Below are 20,588 nucleotides of genomic sequence, written 5' to 3' on the forward strand. Positions count from 1 at the left end.
AACTTATGAAGCAAATTGAAGTCTATTAACTCACCAGAATTGTATTGCCTCACTAAGCCTGTAGGATTTTAATGGTCACTGCTCATTATACTCCAGGTGTGCACCCAACTTGCTGGCAGCCATTGATCAATAATGCTTGTTTGCACTAGTACCTGAATTTCTGCATTTTTGTTTTAAGTTGTGGGCTAAGATACAGGGTCTGATACATTTGCCTTCCATTTTACATCTTAGTTAAGATGCATATTGCACACTCAAATATGCTGAGTTATGTTGACATTTTCTGCTCTAATTCCCATGATGAATTTACAGTAGTCACTTAAGATCAAGTACTTTGATTATTCTTCCCTCCTCCCTGTGCAGTATCTTCCTTTTCCTCAGTTGCTTACATGGTAAGGATTTTTCTCCTTTTGAGTAATGCTTGCTGAAACTGCTGGACCCAGGTATAATGTTCCAATCTCCAATAAGTAGAATCTTGAACTTTTCCAATGTTCTTTCCTCAAAGTAGAATTGAAATATATCTGGGCTTGACTCATGTCAGAAATGTCCATCACACAGCAGTACATCTTCAGTGACACAAAAAAAACCATTACCTAAAGATTTTTAATCATCATAAATATGAAAACATTCTTTGCCATCACTCAAACCTCTTTGTAAATGGATTGTCATGCTGTGATTGAGTTTCAGTTCATAGGGGCAAAGAGAAAAACAACTTGCATCCATTTAAGGCATAACCCTAGTGTGAAGTTTAGTTTGTTACTTACATTTTTGGTATATACTAACTTCAGTGAGGAAGGAAAATTGGAGCTGAATGCATTTTAAAATGAGTTGAGTCATTGTTTTAATAGCTGCAGATTGCTGTGTTTGACATAACTTGGCTTGTGTTGCTTTATTGAGCTGGTAACATGTCTATAGTTAAATGAGACAATTAACTTGATAAAGTTGTGAATCTGAATTAGAAAATTTCAGACTACAGCCATATTTAACATGTGCATTATGGAATACATTTATCTCCGACTAGAGTTTAACTGGTACCTGTTCAAGTAATGAATAGCACAAATCGTTTATGGCTTAAGCAGGGTGGTGAGTGAAAAAGTGGGCTAACACTGACCAGCCATGGAAACCCAGAGATTAAGCATCATCTAAAGTTCCATTGTGTCCCACTTCTAGCGAGCATAGAAAACAGTACAGGAGCATGGTCCAAATCTGCAGTTAGACCTCTTTGACCCAATGCTCAGCATTCAATTCCAAATTAGTCAGCTAAAGAATACTGTTCAAGTAGTAGTTTGTGGAAAGGTGCTGTTCATAAATCAGTGGGAATACAGAAGTTTCTTTACAGTTTAGGCCTTGAGTATGAAATACATGTTTAGAATTTTTTTCTTTCGAGTTGAGGCCAGACTTATAGGGGGTGTCAGGCTTTTGATCAATTTAATTTCAAGTGACGTACTGCACCACCAACTTTTCATTTTGGCAAGTGAGTACTCACACTAAGGCTACAACAGAAATTGCACTATAATGAAGGTACATTGGAGAGAATATAGGGAACACTTCAATTGCAGCTCCTGGCAAATCAGTCAACTGGATTCTATCACAGCCAAAACATTGAGTTCAATATTACAAATAATACTTCATTTATTGAGGATACACATGTCTTCTGATGGAACAATACCTCTTCAGTGGCCAGACAAATATCTCATCACATATTATTCTTCACTGCCACTATTGCACAATTTATAACTCCTAATGGAAATTTGGTTAGGTACAATGAAGTGACAAGTTGCTTCATACACAATTCAATACAAGGTGTTGAAGGACAGCACTAAAGTGATAAGCTTACAGCATTAGATTTGAAAACCAAGTCATTCTAGGTCAGTAGAAGGTTTTTTTTGTAAATATTGGTACCTAAATCCTATCTTTTTCTTGTTACAGTAAAGGTAATGAGTAGTTTCCCCTCAATTTACTAATTTGAATTCATACTATAAATAATAAAGTGGCTCAAATAATTATCACTAACCACTAATTTCCAATTAAGACTTCTTGGGTCATGCACAAGTTTTCATAAATTGAGTATCCAATCATTACATTAAAAAATTGAGTTGGAACAACTTTTTCCTCAATGTTTCGTGATCTTACTAGTTTAAAAAAAATGTCTGAAGTGTACAGTACTTAGGAAGAGACTGGATGCGATTATATTTTGCTAGATTTGAAATGACACGGTCAACCAATTATTCAGTTTACAAATAGATTCACCAGAGAATACAAACTCAGGCACAAAAATCTTGGATTACATTAACAGCTCTACTCTGATACAAGGGCCTTCATACCAAGGTAAAATATGGCATATACCATATATACATATATTACAAGGCCACTGGCAGAAAATCTTTTATAATAAATTTTCTACAATGGCCTTTTCTAACCATACCAACCTTGAAAAATTGGTTACATACAACTACAGAAAGTGTGTTCCCCACAGGATGGTCGGAGTGTTCTTTTTTCCCCTTAATGACACAATTAGTCTTTCAGCATCCACAAAGCTAGAGGTATTTCAATAGATATCACTGATATTGTCTATAGTCACCAAATGATGGAGTCTGTAGTTGAGTAGGATCATCTGTTAACTGTGGACCTACAAGGGGCGGAAAAAAGATACTTCAGTTTAAAAAATTCTTCAGGAGCAATTGCAGAACAATCTGATCACTGGTTTTGTTTCACCCCATCCAAGTTAATTCTGAACAGTAATATGAATAAACACCATGGAAAAAGAGGGCTTCTCATTTTTTGTGTACAGACCATTTGTGGTGCATTCCAGCTGTTCAATAGGTTAGACATCCCTGACCTACAGCATTTAATTTTAATGCTATTTCTTTTGCCAATAGAATGCATATGCAAATCTGTAGAAATAGTCCAAACAAAAATACTAACTGCATAGTTTGTTTTCTAGATGATAACTCCTTTACTAAAAATTTCAGCTCCATCTATTCTAACAGTATTTGGTCCAATTCATACAGAACATGCCATATATAATAGGGGTTATTAGATACCAACTAACCAACATTTTTTTTAATGGCCCAGAAATTCAGGTCTCCACGGGTGAGTACGCATGGGGTACTCACCCGTAGGCCCAATGGAAGTGCCGGGTTCCTGCATACACTGCACATGCGCAGGAAACCGGCACTTCCGTTCCCCTGAAAGAAGGGGTTCAGAGTTCGAACACGTGCGCATCGAACTTCGGTTTTTCCGGGAGGGTAAGTCTCCAGAAGTTACACATGTGAAAAGCAGTCGCAAGACCTGCTTTTTACAAGGTAAGTGGTGAATTAATGAAAATTAAAACATTTCCACAGGTTTATTACTTTTAAATACTTTAAAGAAAGGTAAGTTTATTTTTAGCCCCATTAGAAAATAAAATTATTCAAAAATTTGTTATTTCATGTAATTTATAGTTTATTTAAAGTGATTTAAAAAAAAAATTATTTGAAGATTTAGTGATGTTTTGGGGCTTGTAGTAAGTTTGACAGCCCTTCCTGTCAAACTTATGAATGGAGCATTCCCTGCTCCGATTGGCTCCGTGGCCCACGTGATCCCAGGGGACACATCGAACTAACTGCGCGCCGGCAGTTGGAGCAGGCCCAGGATCGGAATTCCATGGGGACCCACAGCTCAACGGCCGGCGCGCAAGGTAAGTGCAGGTTGGGGGCTTACACCCGCGGGAAGCCCTCGACCTGAATTTCTGGGCCAATGTATTAGCTTGTATTTACATTGGGTACAAAAACTTGTTTCCAGGTATTTTTGTTCCTCTGTACTGCAGACATCTGAAATATTACATTTGCAATAATTTTGAAATTTGTGCTGTACCAAGTAACGAAACTCTCATCACTCCAATCTTAGCTAACAATGCTACCAAGGCTTAACTCAATCTGGGAAGCTACACAGGTGCCAGCCAGGAGGAATGGAAAGTGCCCGAGGGCAGAACCTTAGTACACTGCTCAACTAGTCCTCCTAGTGGGCTCACCAGGGCAATTATCTGTGGAAATAGCCCATCCATCCAGCCAAAGCAAAATGCTGATACACTTGAATATATACATTCTTTATATATTTGTTCTTGGGGATGCTGGCAATGCCACATTTATTGCCAATACCTTTATATTGACAGCTTACCTGTTGGAAATTGTGTTGAAGCAAATCGTGTGAGCATTATTCCAGCTCCTTCAATCAAGGCAAGAAGTATACCTCCCATAGCAGCAGATCCCACCATTGCCATTGGACCATCTAAATGAAAGTGCCCACATAGTTTATGAATGATAATAAATGCTCTAGAACAGAGTGAGAATATATCAAACCAGGTTATACTGATGTTTTACAAACACATTTTCTCTCTCAAAGAGGAATAAAACTAACATTCTTGTTTTGGTGGTTGAGGGAAGTGCAGTGGATATGGTGTACATGGACTTTCAGAAAGCCTTAACAAGGTACCACAGGAGACTATTAGAAAAGATTAAGGAGCATGGAATCAGGGGAAGGGTAGTAAATTGCATTAAAAACTGGTTAGAAGAGAGGAATCAGAGTAAGAGTTGAGCAATTTCTGAGCGGTTGGAAGTGAATAGTCGTGTCCCACAAGATTTTGTTCTGGGACTACTTCTGTTCACTACATATATATCAATGATTTGGATAAAGGGCTAGTTGGTGTCCAAATTTGCAGACAATACTAAAATAGGATACATAGTAAGTAAGTCTGAGGGCCAAATGAGGCTGCATGTGGATATTGATTGAATGGACAAAAAAGTAGCAAATGGAATTCAATGTCAGCAAGTGTGAGATGTTACATTTTGATTTTAAAAAGTACAGGAAACTTTGTGCTATCCAGCACCCATGGGACCAAGCTACTGCCGTTTTTTTTAAAAGCTCCGGATAGACCAGCGTCAATGTTATCAGGAGCTTTTCATCGCAGTATCTGACCACAAACACTGTTGCTCAGCAACAGCTTGTAAACACTCGGCCCGTGGCTTGGAAGCGTCTCTGAAGCTGTTGCTAAGTGACAAAGACGCTTTCCAGAGCCTGCCTGTGAAAAGAATGCAAGGAGAAAAAAAAAACACCGAACCAAAACGGCTGCTGATTTCTGCCGTTAGATCAAAGTTGACGGACATTCAACTTCCAGGATAGCACAAAGTTTCCTGTAATACTTTTAATGGGGGATGTGGGGGGTTCAGATTCTCCAGACATTAAAAGCACCACAAGTGGATGAGGCCATAAAAAAATCTAATGGAGTACGGTTTTATGGCAAGAGGTATAGAATATATAAATCAATACAAAAACCTTAGTAAGACTACTTAAGTTGGAGTCCTGCATGCTGTTTTTGCCTCCAAACTATAGGAAAGATGCCAAGGAAGTAAGAGAGGATACAGTGTAGACTTACTAGGATATTGCCTGTTATGAGGAAATATAATTACAGGAAACTTTGTGATATCCGGCACCAACGGGACCGAGCTGTTGCCAATCTATCAAAACTGCCGGACAAACCAGCATTAATGTTGAAGCATACGGAGGTTTTCATCTCCGTATCTGGCAACAAACACTTGCTTAGCAACAGCTTCTAAACAGTCGGCCGTACCTTGGAAGCGTCTGTAGCTTAGCAACAGCTTCAGAGACTTTGCAGAGCCTGACTGTTGGAAAAAAAAGCCACGAGAAGAAAAAAAACCTACCAAAATGGCTCCTGATTTCTGCCGGTAGATCGAGGTTTCCGGACATACAACCTCCGGATAAACCAAAGTTTCCTGTACACAGAAAGACTTGAAAAATTTGGGCTGCTTTCATTATAAAAGGAGATAATAGGGTGATTTGGATAGGTGTTTAAAAGGATGGGACAGAGTAAATAGAAATGTACTGTTTCCAGAGTTGATGGGTCTAGAACGAGGGGATATAGATACAAGGTTAAATGTAAAGATTTAGGACCGAGAGCAGAAGAATATTGTATGGCTGCAGAATGCACTTCCAAAGTTAGTGATTGAACCAGAGACCATGCCAGCTTTTAAGAATAGGTTAGATAGGTGGATGAAGCAAAGAGGGATAAAGGCAAATGGGAACAGGGCAGGCACATAGGATTACGACTATGCTGATGTGAAGGATAAACACAAACACAGACTGATTAGCCTGTTTTAGTGTTGTAACTTCTATGTAATTACAGGTACTTACACTAGGGTAATCGGTGGTGATTGGATAGGTGCTATACTCGGATTACAATTTTAAAATTGTAAGCAGCATTCATCCTGAACAGAATACATTTTTGTGCTTGGATGCATAGATGATTTAAAGCAAACAGACGTTATATCACCTGGAATTGAATAGAACCATGAGCCTCTCATCTAAAACATTTTATAAAAAGTTTATGAATCTCCCTCATACCACTTCCTGAGCTGGATCTAGTAAACCAATACATATTTCCAAAGCAACTTGGAAAGTTATTAGAATGTAACTAGCTTAAACAAAAAACTGTATCCTAAAACAACCTAGAACAAAGTTCCTCAGTTCTAAAAACGATTTCAATAATGTATAATGCTTCCTTTACAATACAGTTCCAACTAATTTTACTTGGAACAAGATGCAGAACAGAACCAAAAGGTTCTCGTTTGTTCTAATATTATTAAAAACACAATCCTGATTTCCCATTATCACAGTACTTTGCTGCTGTAAAACTGCTAGAACAAGATTTTAAGAAGAGCTGAAGTAGACAGCATTTTCATTGGTTTTCTGTTATTTGTCCCTGAGAAGAGTACATGAAGTCAAGGTTTCAGTGCAGTTAAAAATAAATGGACAATGTTGTTGTAATAAGTCATCTTCAATGAACGTTTCACAGTATAGCCATATCCTAGAGCATTCATAAGCTCTATATCTTACACTTTTCATTTTATTATTTTTCAACAACAACTTGTACAGGAAACTTTCGATTAACTGGCACCTAAATAACCGGAAATGTCGGTTAACTGGCAAAATTCAGGAGTAGGTTCAGGCAACTTTTATTACTTGCCTTCCTCCGTGTGTTGCTGTGCAAGGGTGTGGCTGCAGCTGTTGCTAAGCTACAGCGACGCTTGCAACTTGTGGCCATTGTTTTGAACCTGTTGTTAAACAACAGGCTTTGTTGCTTTATACGGAGCTCTCAGCTCCGTATCTTTTACTATAGCTTTCGGTTATCCAGAATTTTTGATGAACCAGCATGTCGGTCCTGTCCGTGCTGGATAAAAAAGTTTCCTGTATTTATATAGCACCTTTAATATAGTAAAACGTCACAAGGCGCTTCGCAGGAGTGTTATAAGACAAACAAATTGTTTTTAAAACATTAAAATAGATTGTATGAAACTTTGGTGAAGCTTTTATAAATATTTTTGAACTTTAAAAACAATAGATTTTTATAGATGAAGCAAAACGAGAGATATCTATCCTCCAGATTCCAACTAGTAACTAAGGTGATACAAGCCAAATTCAGAATTACGGATCAGAATATAATCCCTCCCAAACTGCATCCACCAATATGCAATTAAAAACACTCCAGGGGAAGGTTTTGTACTTTTAAGGATTTCACAGGCAACTGTAACTTGAAATCCAAACTATCATAACTGAAAATCCATGAATGTTGGAAAGATGATTAGCAGCCAAATTATGCATTGTTAAAACATGAGTCAGAGATTTTTTTTTGGTCTATCTGCAGCATTATGGCAGATTTCTAAGTGTGAACTGCAAATAATCCACTCAAAATGAACTGGCAGTGCAGAACAGCAACATATATTTACCCCATTCCAATTCGTTTGGACAATAGAAAGGGAATAGGAGAGTTTGCAGCCTACATTCAGATTGCAGACAATACTGGCATGCAATCAATTGGTTTCCAGAGCTGGCATTAATTGCATCGTATTGCCTGTGTATCTCCACGAACAATATCTCTGCAAGGCATTTCTTTTGAATATAAAAAGAAGTTTGGAGAGATAATAAATCAATCACATTTCAAATTCTGGATTGTGTAAAATGTTCTTTCCAAACAAGTTAGACAAATCACAGCTTTCAAATCATCCTGTGAAGTATAAGTGACAATATCTTTGGGTGCTAATAGTTTGTGTTCTTGGGTTTGTTGCAACTTTGAAATTGCTGTTTATATAAAAATATACAGCTAAATAAAATTATCTTGGTTACCACAAAATATGTTCATGATTTTTACTGTAATTTCCATGATTGGTAAAATGGCTTTGAAAGAACACAGCAACAGGTGGAGAGTATTACAACAACAACTTGCAAAGTTCAGGTTCCCCTACTGACATGTATCCCATATGGCAGGGCAGCATAAAAGCAAGATTCACAGTGGCAGACTGCTGTTAAGTCAAGGTAATCGCATCTAGTCAGCTTTACAGAAAAAAAGCTCTGCCTAAGGAACATCCATGATCCTAAAGCCTCTTAAGATTATGCTATTTTTTTCCTAATACTATTAACACCAAGTAGAGACATCACACTGACTCACCGTTATAAAATAGTTTGTTTCACTTACTTCTTGCAGCTAATATGGCTCCCGTTAAGGCTCCACTGGTTATAGAATTCCACGGATCTTCTTTACCTCTGACCTTCACTAAGCCACAGTCAATTGTTGAAAATAGCCCACCCCATATGGCAAAGCTTCCTAAAAACATTTTAAAATAGTGAATGAGAGATTGTTAGCTAATTTAAATAAATTGATCTAAATTACTTCACAGATGTTTCAGCAGCAGAAAAACTGAGAAATTCAATTATTCCCAAACATATTATAACCAAGCATATAATTATAATCAAAATGTACATAAAGTGAGTACTTACACCCACAGATTGAGGAAGCTGTTCCCCAATAGTGAAATAAAACATAATAGTATTTAGTACACAAAAAAATATTAACTACATAAAACCCTTGACATCCTGTGACCAGATCTCAATGAAGCAGAGGTGGGTTAAGAATTAGTTACAATAGTTTATCATTTATTTTAATAATTCGGTTACATTATTAAGCAATGGAAATGCTTCAACTAAAAAGCCATTCTCCCCCCCCCCAAGGTCAGGAGTTTGTCTTCCTTCTGAATTTTTTCTGGTGCTTGGCAGGCATTAGCAAATGTAACAAATACCTGAAATATTCCAATCAAATAAAAGTAACTGACTACATTAAAGCTGTTCCGCCCAGGTCTGGTTAAAGAAGCAACATTAGTTAGTCCCGCTTAGGATTACCAATAAATATACTACTGCTGTAGCACAGGATATTGACAGCTCTGGAAGGAGGCAACAAATACTTTGTAGAGGAATAGCCCGAGCAGGTCTCATTCAAACTTTGTCTTCTGTTGCTAAAAGGGGAAAATATACAGTGGAGGCAACAGATTATCACAGACGCTGGAGAAAGCTCTATTTAATTGATGCTGTCAACTAAATTCACATTAAGGAAACATTTTTACCAATTTTGCACAAACTAAAGCTTCTGCTTGGGATCAATAAACAAAATGACCTGCTTAATTCTAACGATGCTACATACTGAAGATTGCTACAGGAAACTGTGTGTTATCTGGAGGCTAACCGGCAAGCTCGAGCCACCAGCAAAAATCAGGAGCCGTTTTTTATTCTTTTCGTTTCTTTTTTTTTTTTTTTTTTGAACAGTCAAGCTCTGCAAGGTCTGTAACTAGGCAACAGCTTCAGCTAGAGACGCTTGCCGACTGTTTAGAGGCAACAGGGTTTGTTGATTCATACGGAGATGAAAATCTCCGTATGTTTCAACATTAGCTCTGGAGTGTCCGGCAGTTTTGAGGGAACGGCAGCAGCTCGGTCCCGTCGGTGCCGGATAGCACAAAGTTTCCTGTATTATGAATTTCACTAACTGACAATAGTAATAATTGGATAGAACTTGCAATTATATGGTGCCTTTGCAGGACCCCTGCAAGCTTTTCACAATCAGTTAATTACTTCTGAAGTACCGTGAGCTGTCATGCAGGCAAAAGTGGCTTCCAATTTGCACATTGATGCAAGGTACATTAAATAACAAATGGGATGAATAAACAATCAATTTATTTTAGTGGTGTGGATTGAGAGGAATGTTAGCCAGAACACTGGGTGAACTCCCTACTCTTCAAGTTCGTCCTCTTTTACGTCCACTTGAATAGGTAGATGGGATCTCGGTAGAGCTTCTCATCCAAAAGGTGGCATCTCTGACAATGGAGCACTCCCTCAGAAGTGTCACCCTAGATTATGTGCTCAAACCCTGAAGTGGGGCACAAACTCAAGAAAATTCTGAATCAGGCAAGAGTGTTACGAATGTAGCCATACTGACGAAAGGATAGCTCTGTTGGTATAATTTATTAAATGGTTCGTACTCCCATAACAGCAAAATAATTTAATAACTAAAACCAGTTTTTGAAAGCCTTACAGAATCAATTTTTCGACAAACTTTGCCACTGTGGATAAAATAAGTCTTCACAAGGCTCAGGAACCCAGCGTTTACTAGAAAGGCTTCTAAACCAGGCCACCATTGCTCAACTTGTAGGATAAGGTAGATGTTTTCCCCCCCTGCCCAAAGGTGTCTTAGGGCCCACCTTGCCACTCCAATTAAGCAAGTATGCTCTGCCTGGGATTACATCATGTTTCATGGCTGAACAGCCTGGCAGTGTAACAATAAAGGAGTCTTTACACTCCTGGGTTTACAGCTTAGATTCCTTACACAGCTCTAAGTGTGGTAGCTTTGCCAATTGTTAGTCATGTTTTGACTTCTTCTGTCTTGTGAGAACCAACATGATTCAAAAGACAAACTATTATAGCTGGGTTTTTAATTTTAGAAATGCAAAGTAATTTAGATTGTTGTACAAATACAACTAACATACCTCCTAATTGTGGAGCTCTGGTCTTAACTGCTGTCAGACTTCCGCGAAATCTATGACTCATTCCCTGTTTTTAAAACATAAAAAAACGTAGGCTTAATAGTGCTCGAAAGCATGCAACAAGCTTTTATTAAAGAAATGTAAGCAAATGCAAAAGTACCTTTATCAATATATTGTAAAGACACTTAGTAATAACAGTGCTAGTCACCCTAAGCCAAACTAAGTTAGAATATTTATATATATTTTATTATCACAGAGCATTTTAACCATGGAATGGGTCACTACTTTTGTGCTTGTACACATACTTGTGGAAAACTCAAACCAAATTCAAGACTACATGTGTAATTCACCAAAATCTGCATGGAATCAATTGTTCCACATTGACTCCTACATTTGCACAGCATACCAAAAATGTTGTCCTTATTATTTCTAAATTAGTGGCATCTTATGAAATGGATATTTTTTGACATATAAAAGCAAAAACTTCATAATACGTAGACGACAGATATGTGTACAAAAACAACTTGCATTTAGATAACACTTTTAACATACAAAAGATGTCCCAAGGTGCTTCAGAGGCACAAGGAGAATTGGATGCTGAGCCAAAGAGGAGTTAGGTCTCAAAAGGAGGAAAAATCAGTGGAAAGAGTGTGGGAAAAGAATTCAAGAGCATGGTGGGTGCACGGCCCCTTTAACAGGCTGCACGCCCATTCAAATTTCCGCTCGTGCAGTTTTTCCCATTCAAAAGCCGGTGACCGGCCGGTGCGGGACCTCCAGACCGCTGTGCGGCCACGCAGCTTAACAGGAACGTTGCATGGGGGCCTCAGCACCTGAAGGCATAGATGTCAATGCTGCGACAAAGAGACAGGGTATGCCAGAGTCAAAGAAACAGTGCGTCCAGGGAGAGAGAGGGTGGGTAGTGCTGGAGACAGTTACAAAATAAGAACATAACACAAGAAATCGGAGCAGGAATAGGGGCCATACAGCCCTTCGCGCGTGCTCCGCCATTCAATAAGATCATTGCTGATCTTCGACCTCAACTCCACCTTCCTGAAAATAGGGAGGGGGTGCGGCCATGGAGGGATTTATAACAAGAATTTAAGAAGGGAAAGAGGGAAAACTAGGTACTGTAACTATCGAGTTGTCAGTTTAACATCAATTGTGGTGAAGTTACTGGAATCTATTAGCACTTGAACAAGTATCAACTAATCAAAGATTGGATTTGTGAAGGGTAGGTTATGTCTGACAAATCTAGTTGAATTTTTTTTTTTTTTTTTTTTAAAAAGGAGGACACTCGCGTGGTGGATAGGGGATGTCTATGGATATTATCTATATGGACTTCCAGAAAGCATTTGATAAGGTTCCACACAAGAAATGAGCAAAAATGAGAGCGCACAGAATTGGAGGTATCCTCGTGACATGGGCTGGTAATTGGTTAGGAATTAGGAGACAGATTAGGGATAACGGGAAAGTTCACTGATTTGGCAGGATGCAACAACTGGTGTTCCAGAGGATCTGTACTGGGGCCTCAGCTTTTAACCATATATATTATACTGACCTGGATGAAGAAAGTGAGTTTTCTATATCCAAGTTTACAGATGCTACTCAAGTGGGGAATCACAGTATGTTGTGTGGTTGGCAGCAGGATGTTACAAAGGGACAGAGACAAACTAAGTGAGTGGGAAAAACTATGACAGATGGAATTCAATGCGGGGGAAGTGTGAAGTCAGCCACTTTGAATCTTAGAAAGACAAATCGTAATATGGTCTTAAATAGTGAGAGGCTAGGGGATGTGGAGGAGCAAAGGGATTGAGGTGTCCACATACAAAAAGTAATCAAAAGGCTAATGGATTTCAAGAGGGTTGCAATGTGAGGAACTGATGCTTCAGTTGTACAAAGCCTTGGTCAAACCCCATTTCAAGTACTACGTCCAATTTTGGGCATGGCACCTCAGGAACGATATATTGCTCTTGGAACGGGGCAGGGGTACAATGCAGATTCACCAGAATTATACTAGGGATTAAAAGGTTAAATTATGAGGACAGGTTGCATAACTTTGATTTGTATTCCCTTGAATTTAGAACATTGAAGGGTGATTTAATTGAAGTCTTTAAACTGAGAAAAGGATTTGATAGGGTAGTTACAGAGAAACAACAAAACCCTGTATTTATATAGCGCCTTTCCCGCAGTAAAACATCTCGAGGCGCTTCATAGGAGCATTAGCAAACAAAATTTGACAGCGAGCCATATAGAGAGAGGACCAAAAACTTGGTTTTAAGGAGAGGTAGAGAGGATGGACTGGTTTAGGGAGGAAATTTCAGCGCATACAGCCTAGGCAGCCGAAGGCATGGTGAAGCGCTTAAAATCGGAGATGCGCAAGAGGCCAGAATTGGAGGAGCGCAGAGATCTCGGAGGGTTGTAGGGCTGGAGGAGGTTACAGAGATACGGAGGGGTATAGCCATGGAGTGATTTCAAAACAAGGATGAGAATTTTAAAATCGAGGCGGTGCCAGATGGTGAGCCAATGTAGGTCAGCGAGCACAGGGGTGATGGGCATTGGAATAGTCAAGTCTAGAGGTAACAAAGGCATGGATGAGGGTTTCAGCAGCAGATGAGCTGAGACGGGGCAGAGTCAGGTAATACTACGAAGGTGGAAGTAGGCGGTCTTGGTGATGGAGCGGATATGTGGTCTGAAGCTCGGGGTCAAATACGACACCAAGGTCTGGTTCAGCCTCAGATAGTTGCCAAGGAGAGGGATGGAATTGGTGGCTAGGGAACGGAGTTTGTGGCGGGGTCCAAAGACAATGGCTTCAGTCTTCCAAATATTTAGTTGGAGGAAATTTCTGCTCATCCTCTACTGGATGTCGGACAAGCAGTGTGACAAATCAGAGACAGTGGAGGGGTCGAGAGAGGTGGCGAGGAGGTAGAACTGGGTGCTGTCAGCGTACATGTTGAACGTGACGTTATGTTTTCAGATGATGTCGCCAAGGGGCAGCATGTAGACAAGAAACAGGAGGGGGTCAAGGATAGATTCTTGGGGATTTCCGAGGTAAGGGTGCAGGAGCAGGACGAGAAGCCACTGCAGGTGCCTCTAGTAGGGAAATACAGAAAAAAGAGAGGGTATAATCTTAAAATTAGAGCCAGGCCATTTGGGAGCAAAATCAGGAAGCATTTGTCATGCAATAGGCATTGGAAATCTGAAACCTTCTCCCCTAAAAGGTTGTGGATGTTCGGTCAATTGAAATTTTAGACAGAGATCGATAGATTTTTGTTGGGTAAGGGGATTAGGGATATGGAACAAACGCAGGTAAATGGAGCCGAGGTACTGATCAGCCATGATCTAACTGAATGACAGAACAGGCTTGAGGACCTGAATGGCCTACTGCAGCTCCTATGTGATGGGCAAGCGGGGCTTGGGTCAGGGTCGGATATGGGCAGCAGAGTTTTGGATGAGCTGAAATTTATAGAGTGTAAACAATGGAAGGTCAGCAAGTCTGGTGGTAATGAAGGCAATGATACAAGAACTTATATTTATATAGTGCCTTTAACGTAATAAAACGTCCCAAGGCGCTTAGAAAGAGGGAAGAATTATCAAAAAAAAGCTTCCTTTCTCAGTTCAAGATACATTGCACATCCAAATTAATACCCTGGCAATACAAGTCATCTATCAGGAGCATCCTAGGGTTCAAAAAGAGGTGGCTGAAGAGATAGTGGATGCATTGGTTTTGATCTTCCAAAATTCCCTAGATTCTGGAATGGTCCCAGTGGATTGGAAGGTCGCAAATGTAACAAGAAAGGAGGGAGAGAAAAAACAGGGACCTACAGGCCAGTTAGCCTGACATCAGTTGTCGGGAAAATCATAACATGATTAGGCAGAGTCAACATGGTTTTATGAAAGGGAAATCGTATTTGACAAATTTATTAGAGTTTTTTGAGGATGTAACTAGCAGGGTAGATAAAGAGGAACCAGTGGATGTAGTATATTTGGATTTCCAAAAGGCATTCGATAAGGTGCCACATAAAAGGTTATTACACAAGATTAGGGCTCATGGGGTTGGGGTAATATAGTAGCATGGATGGAGGATTGGTTAACGGACAGAAAACAGAGAGTAGGGATAAATGGATCTTTTTCAGGTTGGCAGGCTTTAACTAGTGAGGTGCCGCAAGGATCAGTGTTGGGGCATCAGCTATTTACAATCTATATTAATGACCTAGATGAAGCGACCGAGTGTAATGTATCCAAGTTTGCTGATGATACAAAGCTAGGTGGGAAAGTACGCTGTGAGGAGAACACCAAGAGTCTGAAAAGGGATATAGATAGACTAAGCGAGTGGGCAATAAGGTGGCAGATGGAGTATAATGTAGGGAAAGGTGAGTTATTCACTTTGGTAGGAAGAATAGAAAAACAGAATATTTTTTAAATGGTGAGAAACTTTCAATTTGTTAGTGTTCAGAGAGATTTGGGTGTCCTCGTGCAAGAAACACAGAAAGCTAGCATGCAGGTACAAGCAAGCAATAAGGAAGGCAAATGGCATGTTGGCCTTTATTGCAAGGGGGTTGGAGTATAAGAGTAAAGAAGTCTTGCTACAATTGTACAGGACCTTGGTGAGACCACACCTGGAGTACTGCGCACAGTTTTGGTCTCCTTATCTAAGGAAGGATATACAGGAAACTCTTTTTTATCCAGCACCGACGGGGCCAGCGTAGTGCCGGTTTATCAAAAAGTCCGGATTACAGAGAGTTATAGTTAAAAGGTACGAGAGCGCCGTACACAGCAACAAATCCAGGCTTCCCTGTTGCTTAGCAACAGCTGCAGGAGCCACAGACCAAGCGTCCCTGTTGCTTAGCAACAAGTCCAGAAACCCCCGATTACACAGCCACAGATCCAGGAACGGCCACTAAGATGAAGAAAAACTTAACTGAACCTACTCCTGAATTTTGCTGGTTAACCAAGATTTCCGGTTGTTTGGGTGCCAGTAAATCGAGAGTTTCCTGTACTTGCTTTGGAGGCGGTGCAACGAAGGTTCACTAGATTGATTCCAGGGATGAGAGGGCTGTCCTATGATGAGAGATTGTGTAGAATGGGCCTATACTCTCTGGAGTTTAGAAGAATGAGAGGTGATCTCATTGAAACATACAAGATTCTGAAGGGATTGACAGGGTAGATGCTGAGAGGTTGTTTCCCCTGGCTGGAGTGTCTAGAACTAGGGGGCATAGTCTCAGGATAAGGGGTAGGCCATTTAAGGCTGAGATGAGGAGGAATTTCTTCACTCAAGAGGGTTGTGAATCTTTGGAATTCTCTGCCCCAGAGGGCTGTGCATGCTGAGTCTTTGAGTATATTCAAGGCTGAGATAGATAGATTTTTGTACTCTAGAGGAATCAAGGGATACAGAGATGGGGCGGGAAAGTGGAGTGAGGTCGATGATCAGCCATGATCTTATTGAATGGCAGAGCAGGCTCGAGGGGCCGTATGGCCTACGCTTGCTCTTATTTCTTATATTCTTATTACAAATGATGGCCACGGGACTGAACAAAATAATTGAACATTTTTAAGTCACGAACATTAATATACAGTAAACTCCTTCGTATCCGGCACCTACGGGACCAGGATGGTGCCGGTTGATGAAAAATTCTGGATAACAGAGAGGTAGGCCATTTTTAACAAAATAAAAGCCACGGACTAACTCGGCCACCGCGAGAAACTCGGACTCGGAAAAACGAAAAATGGATGGATTCGGCAAGATTACCGGTTATCTATTTTGCCAGTTATTAAAGAATTCTGGATGATTAAGTACCGTTTAAACAAGAGTTTACTGTAGCTGAATTTTATCAGGGTTGTGAAATGACTTACCACTGGAGCATTCCTGAAGCCTTTAATAGACTGAAATATTCCGCCACCAATGGCGCCCATTGTAAAGGCACCGCCACAGTCATCAACTATCCTCCATGGGCTAACAAGAAAGAAAAAAATACTTTACTTAGATGCTGCACATTAGATAATACACCCTGGCCGTGTTAGCTGTCTAACCAAGGAGGAAAGGCAAACGCAGACTGACGTAGCTATTCACCATTACCTCCTGCAGGCCAGGCAACATCTGTGGAGAGAAATTAGAGTTGACATTTTGGGTCGAAACCTTTTTTCAAAACTGGAAAGGAAATAAAATAGATCCAAGGCAGGGCTGCGATAGAACAAAAGAAATAAAAGAGACATTAAGAGGTATTCAAAACCAGACAAAATGGTAATAGGACAAGTGGAGACAAAAGACGGCTGAGATTAGGTGTGAAGCGTACTGGCAGGATGAGACAGAGCTGCCATGTGGGGGAGAGAAAAAAAAGGAAAAGGGGGGGGGAAAAAGAGAAGGGAAAACCCAAAACAAAAGGGTGGAAAAAAAGGAACAGCACCTCATCTTCCGATTAGGCACTTTGCAGCCTTCCGGACTCAATATCGAGTTCAACAATTTCAGATCATAACCTCGGCCCCCATTATATTTTTACTTATATTTTTTTCCACCCCTTTGTTTTGGGTCTTCCCTTCCCCCCCCTCCCCCCCCCCCCCCACTCCCACTTTTCCTTTTTTTTCCTCTCTCCCACATGGCAGCTCTGTCTCATCCTGCCAGTACGCTTCACATCTAATCTCAGCCGTCTTTTGTCTCCACTTGTCCTATTACCATTTCGTCTGGTTTTGAATACCTCTTAATGTCTCTTTTACTTCTTTTGTTCGATCGCAGCCCTGCCTTCGATCTATTTTATTTCCTTTCCAGTTTTGAAAAAGGGTTTCGACCCGAAACGTCAACTCTAATTTCTCGCCACGGATGTTGCCTGGCCTGCTGAGTTTTTCCAGCATTTTCTGTTGTTATTTTGGATTTCCAGCATCTGCAGTATTTTGCTATCGCACCATTACCTCCTGATGGCCAATTTTTGTGGAGCTGCTCCAATGGTAGCCATGTAGAAATCAGTAGGCCCACCCTCTGATCAGCTTATAGTTTAACCACAACAGACACTATTTTTTTTGAAAAAAGTGCTCCACCAAAGGTTACTTGTAATGTTGCAGAAAACCACCATTGGTAATATAATATTTTCCTGGAAACTTATTCTGCTGAAAAAAGATTAAAAAAAACAATTGCAATGTCATTGGTTCTTGGTTAAATTAGTTGATCACCTTTTACCATTGCTATGCAGGTCAACAGTAGGATTTTCTCAGTCCATTAAACGGATCAATTTTGCCCATAGCACATCTAACCCAACTTCACCTGTACTACGTGCATTGGCTGGTCTCAAACCGTACCGGAATTATGACAAAAACTACTGCTTTATTTTTATGTAGCAGCAATCAGTAAATTTGCTCAATTACTAAATCAGCTCTGGGATCTGTAAGGATTAAGAATGTACATTTTCCACAGGTGACATGGATGTTGTGTAATCAGCAAGACCCCATGAAAGCAAACTCAAAACAAAACCTTTAAAAATCAGAAATTCAATACTAAAATCATTCATCAGGAGCTTCAACAGATGCCACATCAGTCAGAAACACTGTTTGCAAAAAATAAAACCACATCTCTCAGAAACATCTCAAAGCATTTGACATATTACTTTTGAAATGCAGTTGACAAATGCAGTAAGCAAATGCCAGCCATTTTGCACACAGCACGATCCCACAAACATAAATAACTGGGTTAATCTGATTTTTGTGGTACAGGTTGAAGGAGGAATGTTGGCCAGATAGGGGCAGCACGGTGGCATAGTGGTTAGCACTGTTGCCTCACAGCGCCAGGGACCCGGGTTCGAATCCGGCCTCGGGTGACTGTCTGTGTGGAGTTTGCACATTCTCCCCGGGTTTGCGTGGGTTTTCTCCGGGTGCTCCGGTTTCCTCCCACAGTCCAAAGATGTGCAGGTTAGGTTGATTGGCTATGATAAATTGACCCTTAGTGTTAGGGGGATTAAAATATGTGGGGTTACGGGGATAGGGTGGGATATGTGTTGGTGTAGGGGTTACGGGGATCGGGTGGGATATGTGTCGGTGCAGGCTCGATGGGCCGAAATGGCCTCTATCTGCACTGTGGGGTTTCTGTGATTCCTTACTCTTCTACTAATAATACCATGGGATCTTATAATATCCATCTGAATCAGTGGGACCTCAGTTTAAGGTTACATACGAAGGACTCTGACAATGCAGCACTCCCTCAGCCTAGGGTATGTGCTCAAATCCTGAAGTGACTTCGAACCCAGAACCTTCCAAAGCGTTACCAACAAGACAAGCTGACACTTCCCATTCAGGATTCCCTCTGGACTGAGGTCAGTTTGTTGTGTGCAAAAAGTCTTCTCTAAACAGGCAAAGTCCATGATAAACACACAACCCCCCATGTTCCCCACAGTGACCTAGCGCAGCCACACCAGGCAGTCCAGCACTGGCATACCGAAAACAGGGAGCCCGAGCAGCCAGCACACCATAAATGACCTTGACCACACTTGCTTTCCTATAGCCCCGCACACACCCAACAGCCACCTAGAGCCATTCACACAAGGACCTTCCCCTCCTGGACCAAAAGACACTCTTCTGCAGACCTTCCACCCCAGCCGTCCAAAAGGTCAGGACACTCTCACCAATATAACTTCTTCACAGGCGAGAAACTACTCCTACAGAGCACCCCACCCCGCCCCAGGTCAGAGCACTTTCCCTAATATACTTTCCCCACAGTGCAGGACACTTCTCCTACACCCATTCGCCCCACCCCAGGACACGCTCTCCAACATACTTTCCCCATAGACCAGGAACTTATACAGAGCCACCCATTCCCCAAGTCAGGATATTCTCCCCAATTTAGCTTCCTTTTACAGGCCAGGACACTTCTACAAACCCCACCTCCCCCTCTCTCCCTCCCCAAGGCCAGGGCACTCACTCCCCAACATATCTTCCCCACAGGCCATGACACTTCTCCTGTAGACCACCCCACCCTAGAGCCCAGACACTCGCCCCCTCCACGGACCCTAACCTCTCCCCAGACCTAGACACTCACTCCCCAGCATAGCTTCCCCACAGGCCTGGACACTTCTCCTACATCCTCCCCCCACCCCGGGCCAGCTCACACTCCACTACAGCCCCACCCCTCTCCCAGGCAGTCGTTTCCTGGACAGACCTTCCCCCAACCCGGCCCGGACACTCGCTCCATCGGGAAAGTCACAGACACGCGCGGTGTCTCTGCCCAGCGGCAGGCCGGAGCTGCACGATCAGTCGCTCGATGCCCCAGCGGCAGCCCCCCAACCCTTGGCCTCTCCCCGCACCGCTCTGCCGCGGACTCGGCGCCTCCCCCGGACGGACAGCCACTAACTGGCGGTCACCCGGACCGGCTCACCAGGGCTCTCGCGCGTACTCCTCCATCTTCCTCTGTGACGTGTCACCCGCTCTCAGTGACGCGGCACCCGATACGCATGCGCCGCGCCGGTGCCATAGGGCGCATGTGCAAAAGTGTAGCTGCTGTTTTGAGTAATAACCTGCTCAGCGCAGAGAAGGTCCAAAAAAGACTTATTTTGTATCCCCACCTTTGTTTTGGCCCTTCCTCTTCTCTCTCCCACATGGCAGCTGTCTCTCATTCTGCCAGCACATTTCACACCTAATCTAGAGCCGTCTTTTGTCTCCACTAGTCCTATCACCATCTCGTCTCGTTTTGAATACCTCTTAATGCCTCTTCACTTCTCTTTTGCTCTCTCCCAGCCTGGCCTCTCAATCTATTTCATT

The 20,588-nt window shown here is 41.5% G+C and overlaps 1 protein-coding gene across 2 annotated transcripts; it reads right to left on the minus strand.

Annotated features, from left to right (window-relative positions):
• Positions 1-1,611: 1,611 nt before the first annotated feature.
• timm17a (translocase of inner mitochondrial membrane 17 homolog A (yeast)) lies at positions 1,612-20,314 on the minus strand. 2 transcript variants are annotated; one of them, XM_086011369.1, is made up of 6 exons: positions 20,206-20,314; positions 16,707-16,806; positions 10,860-10,923; positions 8,525-8,653; positions 4,156-4,266; positions 1,612-2,626 (listed from the first exon to the last, which is right to left on the minus strand). In XM_086011369.1, exons 1-6 carry the CDS (start codon positions 20,229-20,231, stop codon positions 2,556-2,558), a joined length of 501 nt encoding a protein of 166 aa, XP_085867495.1. In that variant the 5' UTR covers positions 20,232-20,314; the 3' UTR covers positions 1,612-2,555. The 2 variants fall into 2 exon arrangements, with proteins under 2 accessions (XP_085867495.1, XP_085867496.1); XM_086011370.1 differs by lacking the exon at positions 20,206-20,314 and adding an exon at positions 18,015-18,318.
• Positions 20,315-20,588: the final 274 nt, after the last annotated feature.

Source organism: Somniosus microcephalus, chromosome 18, assembly GCF_052327205.1.
Source record: "Somniosus microcephalus isolate GS21.2 chromosome 18, FLI_Smic_1.0, whole genome shotgun sequence".
Lineage (NCBI taxonomy): Eukaryota > Metazoa > Chordata > Chondrichthyes > Squaliformes > Somniosidae > Somniosus > Somniosus microcephalus.

Coding starts and splice junctions, on each gene's coding strand:
- timm17a (XM_086011369.1), bottom strand. CDS start 20,231: ATGGAGGAGTACGCGCGAGAGCCCTG. Junction 4,267..8,524: donor AGCCATATTAGCTGCAAGAA/GTAAGTGAAACA, acceptor ACTTTCATTTAG/ATGGTCCAATGGCAATGGTG. Junction 2,627..4,155: donor TTCAACACAATTTCCAACAG/GTAAGCTGTCAA, acceptor CGCCCCTTGTAG/GTCCACAGTTAACAGATGAT.